We start from the raw sequence: 13,647 nt of genomic DNA, 5'->3' as shown, positions 1-13,647 counted from the left end.
ATAGAACAGCAGTTTTGGCCGCATACCAGAGCAGCTACTTCATCTCAACTTGCTTTGCACACTAAGCCTAATGGGATCCATCAGGCATGAGTTCTCTCGCCCTCCCTCTCTCTCTCCCCCGCTGCCATCTACCATCAGCACCTTCCTGGTGAAGGGAGCCAAGGGAAGTCAGGCAAAGGGCAAGAAGCCTGCGCCCTCCTGGTCTTGGTTCACAGGTCCTGAGAGACACAGGGGCTGCAATTACGCCTTCCATACAAGTGTTTCTGGAAAAGAGCAGGCAGGTCCAGACCATGGTCACCTTTGCCCAGGTACATGCCGATCCAAGACTTCCATTGTTTACCAAAGGCTCAAATATCACTTCCTAAACACCTGTGTAAGTGTAACTGAGCCCCAGACTCAGACAGTCCTTGGGAGATTCAATAGAGAACTGAACTACACTGAGCATCCCCCTTGCAGGTCCCACCTGCTTGGCTTGAGGCTAAAGATTTGTGAGTAAAAGCATGGCACAGATGGAGGGGCTGTGGCACACGTGGGTGGGTTGGCAGCACGTGACTGCCCAGGGTCTTTGAAAGCCTCCCACCAGCATCTCATGATTCTATCTGAAAGCCTTTTGCAATAGAAAATGAAACAAATCAGTATGATGTTAGGAACATGCTGTCCTGCCTGGGCACCAGGCCTTCCCAAATGCCAGCTGTATTGAATGAGCCGGGCTCCTTTATGTTGTTGACGTTCATCTCTTCCCAAAGCCTCCCCACTACCCACAGGAGAGGTAGCCAGACCCATCCATTTCTCATTGCTTCATCTGAAAGGTAGTGCAGGTGTTCCAAACAGTTATATATCACTCCAACCAGGGTCACTTTTATAGAATCAGAAGAGGGGAGAGGACAAAAGAAAAAAGGAGGGAGGGCGAGATGACCATCACAGTATTAAAAAATAAAAACCTTTGCTTTGTTGTTTTGGAAATTGACAGATACAACAAAAAGAAACCAATCTCCTAGCAGGTTTTGTCTGTAGGCTTCTGGAAGGTGTCAAGGTCTTTTCAACTGTGCCTGTTTCCTGGACGAGCAGGATAAAATAAATATGTCAAACGACTTCAAGAAAAGTCACACTCCATGTAATCACAACTATAATTAATTCCCCAAAGAATTTCCCACAGAACAAGTTGCAACGTGATCATTTAATCCTTTAGCCACCGCGGTGCAGCTTCCCTCAGGCCGCCTATGTTCATGAGGCTCAGTTTACCTCCAGGAGATACTGGGTCATTTGCTGAATAAATCTACCTTCAAACCCTAGAAAAGTTCTAGGTTCACAGAATAAATGTCTGCAGATGTGCAGCCAGGGTTATCTGGCTTCTAGCCCGAGGATGAGGCTTTGGTGGAGCCACGGTTTCTCTGTACCCCATTTTTCTCATGCATAAAACAAAACTGCAGAGGTGCGTGAGTTTTAGGTCCTTTCCAGACCAATGACTCCAGGGCAGAAATAAATGATACAAGAATTAAATTTGTATTGGTGATTTCATTCATCCTTTTTGGTTTGGGTGGTTGTTTATTGGTTGGTGGGCCTGGACAGAACTATTTATCTTGAAAAATACTGCATGATTCTTCAAGAGAAGAGGCATTTGTTCTTCGTGGGACATTTTCCCACAGTCTCACCTTCCTTCTCTTTCATTTGCCACTAGGAGGTGGGTCTCACTGATTCTTCTTGGTTAATTAAGAAGAAACAGAAAGATCCTGTGTTTTGAGAGACTTTCTGGATTGTTTCCCAGTGATCACAGGGCTTTGCAATTCATTTGGCAAACATGATGGTGACAATGGGGCATTTGGCAAAGTGGATGAGGTGGTTGATGAAGTGACTGAGGTTGAGAAGAATGCTGTTGGCAAAACATCATGAACCAAGTTCTGGAATGTTCAAAATGGAGAGCTTGCCCCTCTTGCTGACATGACTCTGAGAAAAACCCAGTCTTTAAATAGGTGATTTATTTAATAGGAAGCAAAGAAAAAGGGTATCAACAATTTTTCTGAGCACTGAGCTGAGAAAGACTTTGACTATAGTCTAATACTTTGACTATAGCCATGAACTGAGATGTCTTTGAATAATACAGAAGTTAAACAGATGCTTTGGAACTAGTCACTGACATTAAAAATTACATTTAAAATATTTAAAAGTTTGTTGTTTTTTTGGCCACCGTGCAGCTTGTGGGACCTTAGTTCCCCAACCAGGGATTGGACCTGGGTTCACAGCAGTGAAAGAGGCAAGTCCTAACCACTGGATCACCAGGGAACTCCCTAAACATTACATTTTAAATATTCAGGTCAGGTCTGAACAAAGCCTTGAGGCTAAGAGGTTTTTTTTTTATTGAGTCAGACCTACCCCACTTCCACCCCACAAATATCTGCAGATGAATGCAAGAGGACCAGGGTAATGTCTAAATAAACCAAGTGTTAATCTCTGTGTCGGTGCTCTAAAATAGTTGCTGTAATTCCTCTGATGTTTCTATCAGATTTCATAGAAACTCCAGGGGTCAAATATCCATCACTTGGCTAGTTGTTGTGTGTGTGTGTGTGTGTTTTTTCATTACCAGTGCTACCAGCTGTAACACTTTAATGACTATTCGTGGAACACAAGGGACTTTCCCTCATCATTCACCTTGGGGGAGGAATAGTGGCTGAGGGCTCAGGACAGGTCTCCAAGGAGAGGGAAAGGTAATAACATCACATTATTAAACCTCCGCAAACTAGAAACATTTCAGAGTAATCCTTGCTGATGCCTTTTTTTTTTTTTTACAACTGTGTGTAGAATCCTTGATGATGCTGTCACCTCCAAAAAAAGATAATAAAAGGAGAGAGAGAAGATTTAATGTTTGTGTGTGGGGTGTTTTCCAGGCAATTTGAGTTAATTAAACAAGCACATCAGTTTTATCAGGTCTCAAATGCTATGATGCTAAAGGTACTCATCAGAGAGTCTTAGGAAAGAGGACTTCCAGTATATGAGCTTTTCTTTTCCTAGTTTAAAAACCATTCACTGTACACAGTAGACATCTAGGTTATAATGTAAAGAAAACTAGTGTTCTTTGCAATTCATCAGCAAAATTCCTTACTTCTAATTGATAAGTATTTTTCTTTACTGAGTGACATATGGGCTTCACTGACAGCTTAGTTGTAAAGAATCTGCCTACAATGCAAGAGACTCTGGTTTTATTCCCGGGTCGGGAAGATCTGATGCAGAAGGGCTAGGCTATCCACTCTGGTGTTCTAGGGCTTCCCTTGTGGCTCAACTAGTAAAGAATACACCTGTAATATGGGAGATGTGGGTTTGATCCCTGGATTGAGAAGATTCCCTGGAGAAGGGAAAGGCTACCCACTCTAGTATTCTGGCCTAGAGAATACCATGGACTGTATATAGTCCATGGGGTTGCAAAGAGTTGGACACGACTGAGTGACTTTCACTTTCATGGTGACATATAAAGGTTGACCTATATTGTAATACAATTTAGCCTTGTTTGAGAGGTTAGGACTGCAAGGAGATCAAATCAGTCAGTCCTAAAGGAAATCAACCCTGAATATTCATTGGAAGGACTGGTGCTGAAGCTGAAGCTCCAATACTTTGGCCACTGATGCGAAGAGCCAACTCATTGGAAAAGACACTGATGCTGGGAAAGACTGAAGGCAAGAAGAGAAGGGAATGACAGAGGATGAAATGGTTGGATGGCATCATCGATTTAAGGGACATGAGTTTGAGCAAACTCTGGAAGATGGTGAAGGACAGGGAAGCCTGGTGTGCTGCAGTCCATGGGTTGTGAAGAGTTGGACATGGTTAAGTGACTAAATAACAGCAACAAAGAGGTTAGATAGACAGAGAAGAGGAAGCAATGGCTCTCAGCCCTGCCAAAAGTCTTCATATCAGCTTATTCTCTTGGACCATGATTAATTTCACCTTGTTCTATGTAGTAGACTATGTATACTATATATATTCATACACATACATATATGTACATATATATTTCATATGTGGGTATGCTTCTGTATGCTTTCTGTGGAGACCAGATGAGCAAGATATTATTCATGTGAAGGTACTGTTGAAGGTATTTTAAAAAGAAGAAGAAAATATCCCGGTTGAGAAAATGTAATTTCAGTCTGTTAGGAGATTATTATGAAAATGAAAACTCAGTTACTCCTCAAGAGTATTTATGACTTAGGTTCTAGGCTGTAAACCTTGTAGGATCATTAGGAATATTTTTGTCCACATAATTATAGAAATGAATCTCTGGTTTTTCAGAAAAGTGAAAGGACTTGCTTAAGGTCATGCAGCTCGTTAGTGTCAGGGGAGATCCCGGGTGGCCTAGTGGTTCGGATTTGGCACTTTTCATTGTGAGGGCACAGGTTTGACCCTGAACAGGGCACCGTCCCTCAGGCCATGTGGCATGAAACCATAGCTAGTTAGTGGCAGACCCAAGACTATAACTCAGGTCTCCCAATCCACAATTCTAGCCTGCACTGTATGTCCCCCCGTCTCTTCATACAATTCACAGACATTTTGATATATGTAGCCCAGGCCCTAAGAGCTATAATTTTACTTAGGATCATGGTAGTATGTGGTACAAAGTTGTATTGTTATTAAGTTCTACTAAAGGAATAAAACTTTCAAGATGAAGTTAAAAGGGGATGCTTAACTATCTGGCCTTCATCTTTTAATTCAAAGCAGTCTGTTACATCGGTCTAATGTTATACTGAAGTAGATTTATTGATGTCCCTGGAAGCAACTGCCCATAAAAATTAATATATCTATCTCCTTTGAGATAAGTGAAAACACAGTTTTACAAAAGAGTAAACCTTTTATTATTTGTACATGAATCAGTTTGGTCTGAGGACACACCGCATCTGGCGAACTCAGAAATGTTGCCCTAAGCGGAGAGTGTTTGTGGTCGCTGGTGTTTACAGTAACGTCACTTGTATTGTCTACTCGCTAGGTGCTGAGGGCCCATTCTGGATACTCAGAGTGTTGGGGGAACGTGCACGGCAGTGGGTTTAAGAAGCAGGGAATGCAGAACAGTCACGGCCTCCATCTCAAAGACAAGGTCCTTCAAGTTCTCAGGAGGAAGCGGCCCCTGCAGAACAGGTTTCCTGGGGGTTGGAAGGCCCCTCGAGGGACGGAAAACAACAGCCCTGAGTGCTGCCAGCTGGCCTCAGCCACAAGAGCTGTAATCTGGGGGTGGGGGTGCGGGGTCACAAGGGGACCACCTGAAGGGTGGGCAGAGGCCCTCGGGGAGGGGCCACGTACTCCTCCTCTCTGAGCAGCCGCAGAAGGATGTTCTTTTTATTCTTGGGCCAGCTGTAGATGTGAGTGTTCTGCAGCCAGGTGGGCACATGCTCCTAGGGCAAGGAGAGAACGACAAGCAAAAGTCTTCAGAGAAAAACCTGGATTCCAGACCCCGGGCTCAGTTCCCCAACACCCGCGGTTTTCCCTTCGCAGGCATCTCCTGCTGAACTCTCCTGGGGGCTGTGCTGTTTTGCTTTCGGAAGGGGTTTGCGTGTGAAATGCTCTTGGCTCCGGGTGCCAGCTGTGTAGCTCATTACAGTGAGCACATGTGCACGGCATGTCCCATCAGTCTCCCAGGCTACCTGCCCTTCGCCTTTCAGCATGCTTTTCAGCACCCTCCCCTGAAAGGGGTAGGACAGAGGTCACACAGAGCCACGTGAATTCCCCAGTGGCTCCGGCAGAAGTGTGCCAAGGCTGTGGGCATTCATCCAACTCATTATCCTTTCACTCCAGCCCCAGGTCTGACCCGCAGAAGAAGGAGGTTCCCCCACCACAGATCCCAGCGATCCGGCAAAAGCCGAACCTGTCAGCCAAGGATCGAAGAGAGCGCAGTTTCAGACTGCCCTCAGGGAGCGGACATTCTGTTGGGGGCAGACAGAGGATGCAGGGGGGCAGACAGAGGATGCAGAGGTGCAGTGTGTTTGACGGCAACGGAGGCCGTGGAGAAAAATAAAACAGAGATAAACAGGTGGGGAGTGCTGGGCAGGGAGGAAACATCTGCGGTTTTAAGGAGGGCACTAGGGAAAGATCTCCACAAAGCTTCCTCACTCTGCTTTTCTACATCTTGTTTTCTCAGTGAGACCTTTCCTTGTATGTTTTCAGTCGCTCAGTTGTGTACAGTTCTTTGAGACCCACGGACTGTAGCCCGCCAGGCTCCCCTGGTGTCCAAGGGTCGCAAAGAGTTGTATGCAACTGAGAGATTGAACACACACAGGGAAAGGTCTCACCGAGAAAACAAGTAAAGATGTTAAAAGTAGAGTGAGGAAACTTTGTGGAGCCAGCTTTGACCCCTGGTCAGAGAACTAAGATCTCACATGCCGTAGGGTAACTACTGACGCCACAACTAAGACCCAGTGCAGCCAAACAAACAAATATATTAAAAAAAAAAAAAGACAGTTACTGCCTTGAGGGGTTCATAGTCTTATGATGGAGTCAAAATGTAACTTCTCCAGGCAGTAGCATGCCAGGGGGACAGGTAGACGGGAGCAGTCTGCCCTGAGTGTGGGTAATAAGAGGATTGTTTGAAGAAGTTTAAAAAACATTAACAAAACCAACTAAAAGTGGGTCTGCTTGTTTTCTGTCACCATGCTCCAGAAATTCTAAACAATTACTCCCAACACTCCCACCCCAGCCACATACCGTTGTTGACTCCAGGTACTCTCAAGAGAGGGACTATTCAATATGTGGGGCATGAAGGGGAAGCAGTCAGGAAAGGCTAAGAGACTGGGTGCTAGAGGGCTGAGAGCTCACCAGACAGGCAAGCGGGGGAAGGGCGCTGCAAGCAGCCGGGACACAAGCACAAAGACAGAGGAAGAGGGTGGCATGCGGCAGGACACCTGAAACGGTCCACAGGGACCAGAGCACAGTGTCATTCATGTGCACAGTGGCAAGGCAGGAAGCTGAGCAGGCAGGCAGAGCCCTCTCCTCAAGGGCCTCGTATGCCACACAAGGAAGATGAGTGCGATCTGTAGTCGGTAGGAAACCCACCACGACACTTCTAAGCTGGAGACAGATAGATCAGATCTACATTTCGGATGCTCCTCTTTGATGGCAGAGCAGAGGATGGCTGGTACAGAATCGAAGTGGACACAGCACAGCGAGCAAGGAGATCGTGCAATGAGAGCAGTCAGAGGCTGGGCAAGGGACAGAAGGCACGCTGCTGGGCAGGCTGTGAACTGGGCCAGCCCAGGGGTCCTGGTCCCATAAACTGGACCCTCCTTCATTCAGGGCAGAAGTCTCAATGCAGTGCTGACATCCAGGGATACTCCAGGGCAGGGCTGGGCCTGAGCTCAGGGTGCTGGGATTTGCTCCCAAGACCTTCACTGCACAGCTGCCATCACTTCTCCAAGCCTGGCACAGGCTCTCAGATGATTTTCGTCCCTGTTCTCCAAATTCGCTGGCCTGCCCTTCTAGTGAACACAATCCCTCCTATGAGCCACAGCAAAGTTCCCTTTGGTAACTGTGTAGGTTTAATTCCTGTATTCTACAGCTTTGAGCACTGAGCTATGTTCAACAAAACATTTCCTTGCAACAGCCAGCCAAAAATGCTCACATCTTGACTTTTATGTACAAGAGATAAGAAGTATCAGATGAACAGCCTCTTTTTGTCTCATTGGCTAAAAACACAAACTACTTCTTTGTGTGTAATGGCTGTTTGAACAATTAGGGGAGCGATGGTCTATCAGATAAAGCTTTAAAATCTTCCTGATTCAGGCTTTTGCACCGAGTGCTACAACTTGTTGATCTTCCTGGCAACACTGCTAAGGATTGATAAAGAGCTGACAAGGTTTCCCACTTAAAATCCTGGAGATTTTAAACCAAAGCTGGACTTAAAGACTCGTTTGTTCATTTACCTTCTTAGCATTTGGGAAGAGCACAGGGATGAATCTGAAGTTCATGCTTCCTTGTTTGATGAACTCAATCTGCATCTGGAACAGAACACACTTGAAGGTTTAATTTCAGGACTGAGGATGAGGAATTAATGGTTCTCACAATCATGCAAGCCCACGAAGGATTTCTGTTCTGCTTCCCGTCAGTGCCGCACACTCCTAATTTTAAGCTGTCCATCACACATCCATGCCTTTTGCTCATTCGTCAATCACGTATTGAAAGCCTATTAAGAGTCAAGCTCTGTGTTAGACTTGGGGTTTCAAGGACTAGGATACTTTCCAAGGTGTGCTGAGCCGCCTCACAGCAGTTCACAGAAGCCTCGTGTGCATGTCTTCCCAAGTCTGTGTTCAGTGAAGTCAGTCCTGTGAGCATATTTGTACCATGGAAATGGACAAATGCTACAAATCAGGATTCTCCCTCCTTTTTGTTTTCTGAGGACCAGTTTACCAGGTACCACAGCTATAAAGCCAGCAGCTTACTGAGCAGATAGAAAGAAAATTACCGACCACAGTGCAGTGTGAAAAGAATGAACAAATTGCTGCGGTAGCCCAATGGGGCATCCTTTTCTCCATCAGTGGTCTGAAGGAGTTACAAGGGAGGTGTCATTTGGATACTAAAAGAAAAGAATTTGCTCAGGTAGGGAAAATGGAGGGAGGTGGGGGAAGGACGGCCTCAGCAAAGGAAATAGTATATGAGCAAATGTCTGGAGGTGTGAAGGAATGTTTGGGGGCTGGGACTGGTTAGGAATGCAGGGGGGGCGGGGAGGGTGAGGGAAGCGAAGCTGGAGGTCAATAAGATGAGCTCCATCTGCCAAGCCTTAGGTTCCCCACACCACTCTGACATAGCGGCAGCCCCCAAAAGATCTAGCTGCCAAGAACTCGATCAAAACCAGAAATTTCAGCATGAGAGGAGTTAGAGTCTTCCGAATCCTGTGACCAGCACAAAGCTTTCAGTCATCTGATGACAAAGGACATGAGGAATTATGTGTTCCCAACTATCTCATCTTCCAACTGAATTTTATAACTGAGAAATCTTCACCATGCATGGGAGTAAAAACAAAACCGAGAGGAAAGTGACAGTGGTAACGACTGAAATCACCATAGAAACCCCCTCATAAACACACACACACACAAATCTTCCAGGAGGTGTTTTCTCAGAATCACCTCCTGTTAAAAATCAGAAGATAACGCCAAAAGCCTATTTTAAAAGGGCGCTGGAGTGGTGTACTTAAAAGCACCAACCACACGAGTACAAACAGGCGAGAGGAAGGGCATAGCACTTCTAAGATAAACGTGAAGAACTGGATCAGTCTCTGACTCCCAGGACACGGCATCCTGTAAAAGTTTGCTTATCTACTAGGCTAGCCCAGCGACAGCGCTTTTTCATTCTCTCTCATGTTTCCAGAGATAGACCTTCTGGAAAGCTGTTGGCCCTAGAATGCAGTTATTCCAGGCTTTCTGTTTGACCCCTCTGCCCTGGAGTTTTCTTCTGCTTGGAGGGGACCAGGAGGTCAGCCAGCTGGGCAGAAAGGCACTTTCCTATCTGGCCTCTTTGATCCCTCCATCGATGAGGAAGGGCCTGAGACACTGTTGTTGCAAGAAACGGAGTTTGGAGACAGTCTGGTTCACGGCTGGGCGCTGTCAGACAAGCTCCGAGGTTCAGCTGCCTGTTACTGCCAGGCGACACCACACACCAGCAGAGCTTGACAGGTTTCCTGGGGAACTGGCAGCGACCTGGGGCCCTCAACACACACACGAGCTGACGGCCTGGGGACTGGCAGTTCCTAGAGATGGAGGGCTTTGGGGCCATGAAGTGCTTTGGCAGACAGTGAAGGGGAACAGCACCTAGAGCCAGCTGTGACCTTTTAGGGCAGAAACAGTACCCCTTTCTGGGCTCCCCCCAGGGGCTGCCAGGCTGGGTAAGTATGAAATAAGAGGGGTACTCATCTTACTCCTTGGCCTCACTCTTTGACCTCCCCACCTTGACTTGGCTTTTACTTTGGCTTGATTGTGAGCTCAAGTAAGGGGTCAGCACTTGGTAGAAGAGGAACCGGAGACTCTGAAGAACCAGATGGGGATATCCACGCATCCAGCCTGCCTTTCTCCTATGCTCCTCCTGAGGCATTGGATTTCAGTCCACTTCCCTTGAGGTAAAGCTGCGTGTCCTTGCCCCTCCTGATCCCTTGGTGCCCTGTGCTGCTTACTTATTCCACCTGAGCCACTTCTGCTTCCTGCCCCATCTTCCTGTCTTTATCAGGGACCTTTTATGTCCATTCCAGGGGCCTTCCCCACCTTATGGAATGTTCAAGCTGAAATGGAGCTTACAAGTTCTAGTCCAGTGAGTTTCGAGCCTTTTTAAGTCTCAGAATCCTTGGTAAACAAGCCTGAAAAAGGCAGACAGCTCTCGAGGAGGTGCCCAGCAGGTATGGGCACAAGGGCGGCTTCACAGGAGAATGTGACCGTCATAAGCCTAGTCTGGTATCCCAGTCAAGCAGGCGCCGTCTCCTCAAAGGTCAGTATGATCACAGAAAGCAGGGAGGCTGCTTGCCCATAACACAGTCCATTTCAAAACTGGATGATATTTTCAGCCAGAATGTTCTGTCAGATGCTAAGTCTAACTTCCTGTAAGGTTTCTCTGCTGGTTTTAGTTTGACCAGGCCCCCAGAGTTCAGGTGTTGCCTATCTATCATGACCTAGAACCATCCCTTCCCTTGACTGAGCATCTGATCTAGGCCTTATGCTCTACAGACTTTATTTCACCTAATCTTCACAACAACACTGTTCAGTTCAGTTCAGTTTAGTCGCTCAGCCGTGTCTAACTCTTTGAGACCCCATGAATCACAGCACGCCAGGCCTCCCTGTCCATCACCAACTCCCGGAGTTCACTCAAACTCGCGTCCATCGAGTCAGTGATGCCGTCCAGCCATCTCATCCTCTTCGTCCCCTTCTCCTCCTGCCCCCAATCTCTCCCAGCATCAGGGTCTTTTCCAGTGAGTCAACTCTTCGCATGAGGTGGCCAAAGTATTGGAGTTTCAGCTTCAGCATCAGTCCCTCCAATGAACACCCAGGACTGGTCTCCTTTAGGATGGACTGGTTGGATCTCCTTGCAGTCCAAGGGACTCTCAAGAGTCTTCTCCAACACCACAGCTCAAAAGCATCAATTCTTCGGTGCTCAGCTTTCCTCATAGTCCAACTCTCACATCCATACATGACCACTGAAAAACCATAGCCTTGACTAGATGGACCTTTGTTGGCAAAGTAATATCTCTGCTTTTCAATATGCTATCTAGGTTGGTCATAACTTTCCTTCCAAAGAGTAAGCGTCTTTCAATTTCATGGCTGCAGTCACCATCTGCAGTGATTTTGGAGCCCTAGAAAATAAAGTCTGACACTGTTTCCACTGTTTCCCCATCTATTTCCCATGAAGTGATGGGACCAGATGCCATGATTTTAGTTTTCTAAATGTTGAGCTTTAAGTCAACTTTTTCACTCTCCTCTTTAGTGACCCATTTTTTGAATAGTGACATGGAAGCACAAAGAGGTTTAATGGTAAAGAATCTTCCTGCAATTCAGGAGACCTGGGTTTGATCTCTGGGTCAGGAAGATCCCCTGGAGAGGAAAATGGCAACCCACTCCAGTATTCTTGCCTGGAGAATTCCATGGACAGAGGAGCCTGGCAGGCTACCGTCCGTTGGGTTACAAAGAGTTAGATACGATGGAGTGACTCACACTTTCACTTTCCATGGTCATACACCCTATACAGGAGGAAGCCAGATTTGAACACGGGCTATCTGACACTGTGTGTCTTCTCAGATGTGCTACTCTGGCTCTCTGAAAAGGCAGAGGACAGAACTGGACAGATGCAGGGAGTCTGCTCTCTTCACAGCCCTGTCTCCTGCCCTCCCAGGACTTCACATCTGTGGGTAAACAATTAAACCAGCAGAGTTCTGCTTTCCCGAATCTTGAAACTTAGAGATCACAGATTAATCTCCCTGTTACTGAGAAGGAACAGGGAGTCCCAGAGGCATGGGGACTTACCCCAGGTCCCCAAGGTAGATGGAGCCAGAACCAACACCGGCCTCTCCTGCCTCATTCTTCAACCATCAGCCCCCAACCTCAGTGGGTATCCAGTGAAGGACAGGCTTTCACAGAAGCAGAAGCCCGACTCCAAGGGCTGGCAAGGTACTGTGGTTTCATCACTCACCATTCGATGAATGTACTTAGTATGTAAGCCATGTTCATCCTCGTCCAGCTGCGACTCAGCGCCTTCCACATCCTGTTTGTATTTGGGGCTGATTGCTACGATTATCATCACTGTCTTCTGTTAATGAGAGGGAGAAAGCATGTTTATGGAAGTGTGGCGTGTGGTCCTTTTGGGGAAGGCAGGCTGGAAACTGGCCAGCAAGACTGTGAGCATCTTCTGATATATACTGCAGGGTGGAGGGCCAGCCCCCATCCATGGAAAGTGAAAGGCGAGGCCCCAACTCAGGCAGACTCCTGGCTCCCCACCCCTTTCCCCACTCCCCACTGCCCTGTCTCCCTCCCCAGCTCCCTTCAAACACAAGAGCCTCTCCTAAATGGACGCGGTTCTGCCCACCATCTTCCACAACCATCGCTAATAAAGGTCTAATGAAACCCAGAATGACTAAGTAAGTCTGCATTGTGGCAGAGAGGCTATGCCTCCCTCCGGCAGCGGGATCTAAGCTGTCAGTTACTGCACCCTTGACTGCCCTGCTTGCCGCTGACGCTTAGCCCAGTCGGGAGGAGCAGACCCTTCAGCACAAAGCAAACATCAGGCTGCAGACAAAAGGAAAAGCCTCAAAACCCCAGCCAGCTCAGACTCCGTCCCCCACTGGCTGACGCGGACAGGCTGGCGGCAATCAATTTCTATCTTGTTAAAGCACAACGTGTCCCAGTGGCCGGTATAGATTCTGTCCGTGAAAAACAAATCACAAGGCTGTGAGGGGGCGTCTGGGGTGGGGGGTGGGCGGCGTGCTGCCCTGCCTGTGAGGCTGCCCAGGAAGCCTCTTCAGGCTGGCTGATCCTGCAGAACACTTGGTGCTGGCCTCAGATTAAATTGAATTCTGCTGCTCCCTCCCTACTCCCCGCCTTCATTTCCTCCTTTCCTATTCTGGTCAAAAAATTGTTTGCTCTGATTATTATCAACCACCTGTGTCTGGTTCGACAGTTATTTCCTGCCTGTGCATGTCCAGGAGGGTGACCCCATCCTTCCTTTCCAAGTCTTTGCACGGCTGCCAACAAGGGAAGCTTTGTTGGGACTTGGTCAGCTTTGGCCTTGGTGGGTATGCCAGTGCTTCTTTCATAAAATAACTCCACAAGCTAATTGTCTTTCTCACCAGCAAACAAGCTCAGAATTTTGGAATGTACTTACATCCCTAAGGTAGCGTTCCATCCACTTAATGATATCAATGCCTCGGATTCTATCTTCAAATATGTCAATCTACAAGAAAAAAAGATGTGGAAAGTGGCTCATAATGAGAAGCTTTGTCTAGATGCAAAGCAAGAGAAAGCACAAGAGGCTGTATACATTTAAGGCTGAAAAAGTCACTAATGCTTTTTTGCAAAGAAGAGCCTGAAAGTCTAAAAATCAAGATGTAATTTTCTTAAAATGTTTATTTCAAGATTAGTAGGCATTTGAGTATTTAATATTTGTAATTATGTTTTAAAATTTTGAGGGACATAGTAGACCACCAAGTTGGAT

At 46.9% G+C, this 13,647-nt stretch overlaps 1 protein-coding gene across 11 annotated transcripts in view; it reads right to left on the bottom strand.

Moving 5' to 3' along the window:
• Positions 1 to 4,811: 4,811 nt before the first annotated feature.
• The window catches only part of TRAF3IP2 (TRAF3 interacting protein 2), a 47,374-nt gene continuing 38,538 nt past the window's right edge, over positions 4,812 to 13,647 (bottom strand). For all 11 annotated transcript variants that reach the window (XM_069598098.1, XM_069598095.1, XM_069598104.1 and 8 more), the window contains 4 exons: positions 13,318 to 13,386; positions 12,130 to 12,246; positions 7,890 to 7,964; positions 4,812 to 5,369 (listed from right to left, as the gene is read on the bottom strand). In XM_069598098.1, coding sequence (XP_069454199.1) covers positions 5,223 to 5,369; positions 7,890 to 7,964; positions 12,130 to 12,246; positions 13,318 to 13,386 — 408 coding nt within the window. In that variant the 3' untranslated portion in view covers positions 4,812 to 5,222. The remainder of the gene's footprint in view (positions 5,370 to 7,889; positions 7,965 to 12,129; positions 12,247 to 13,317; positions 13,387 to 13,647) is intronic.

Source organism: Ovis canadensis, chromosome 8 (genome assembly GCF_042477335.2).
Source record: "Ovis canadensis isolate MfBH-ARS-UI-01 breed Bighorn chromosome 8, ARS-UI_OviCan_v2, whole genome shotgun sequence".
NCBI classification, from domain to species: Eukaryota; Metazoa; Chordata; class Mammalia; order Artiodactyla; family Bovidae; genus Ovis; species Ovis canadensis.
Note: the sequence above shows the minus strand (reverse complement) of the source record. Positions and strands in the feature narration are given on the sequence as shown.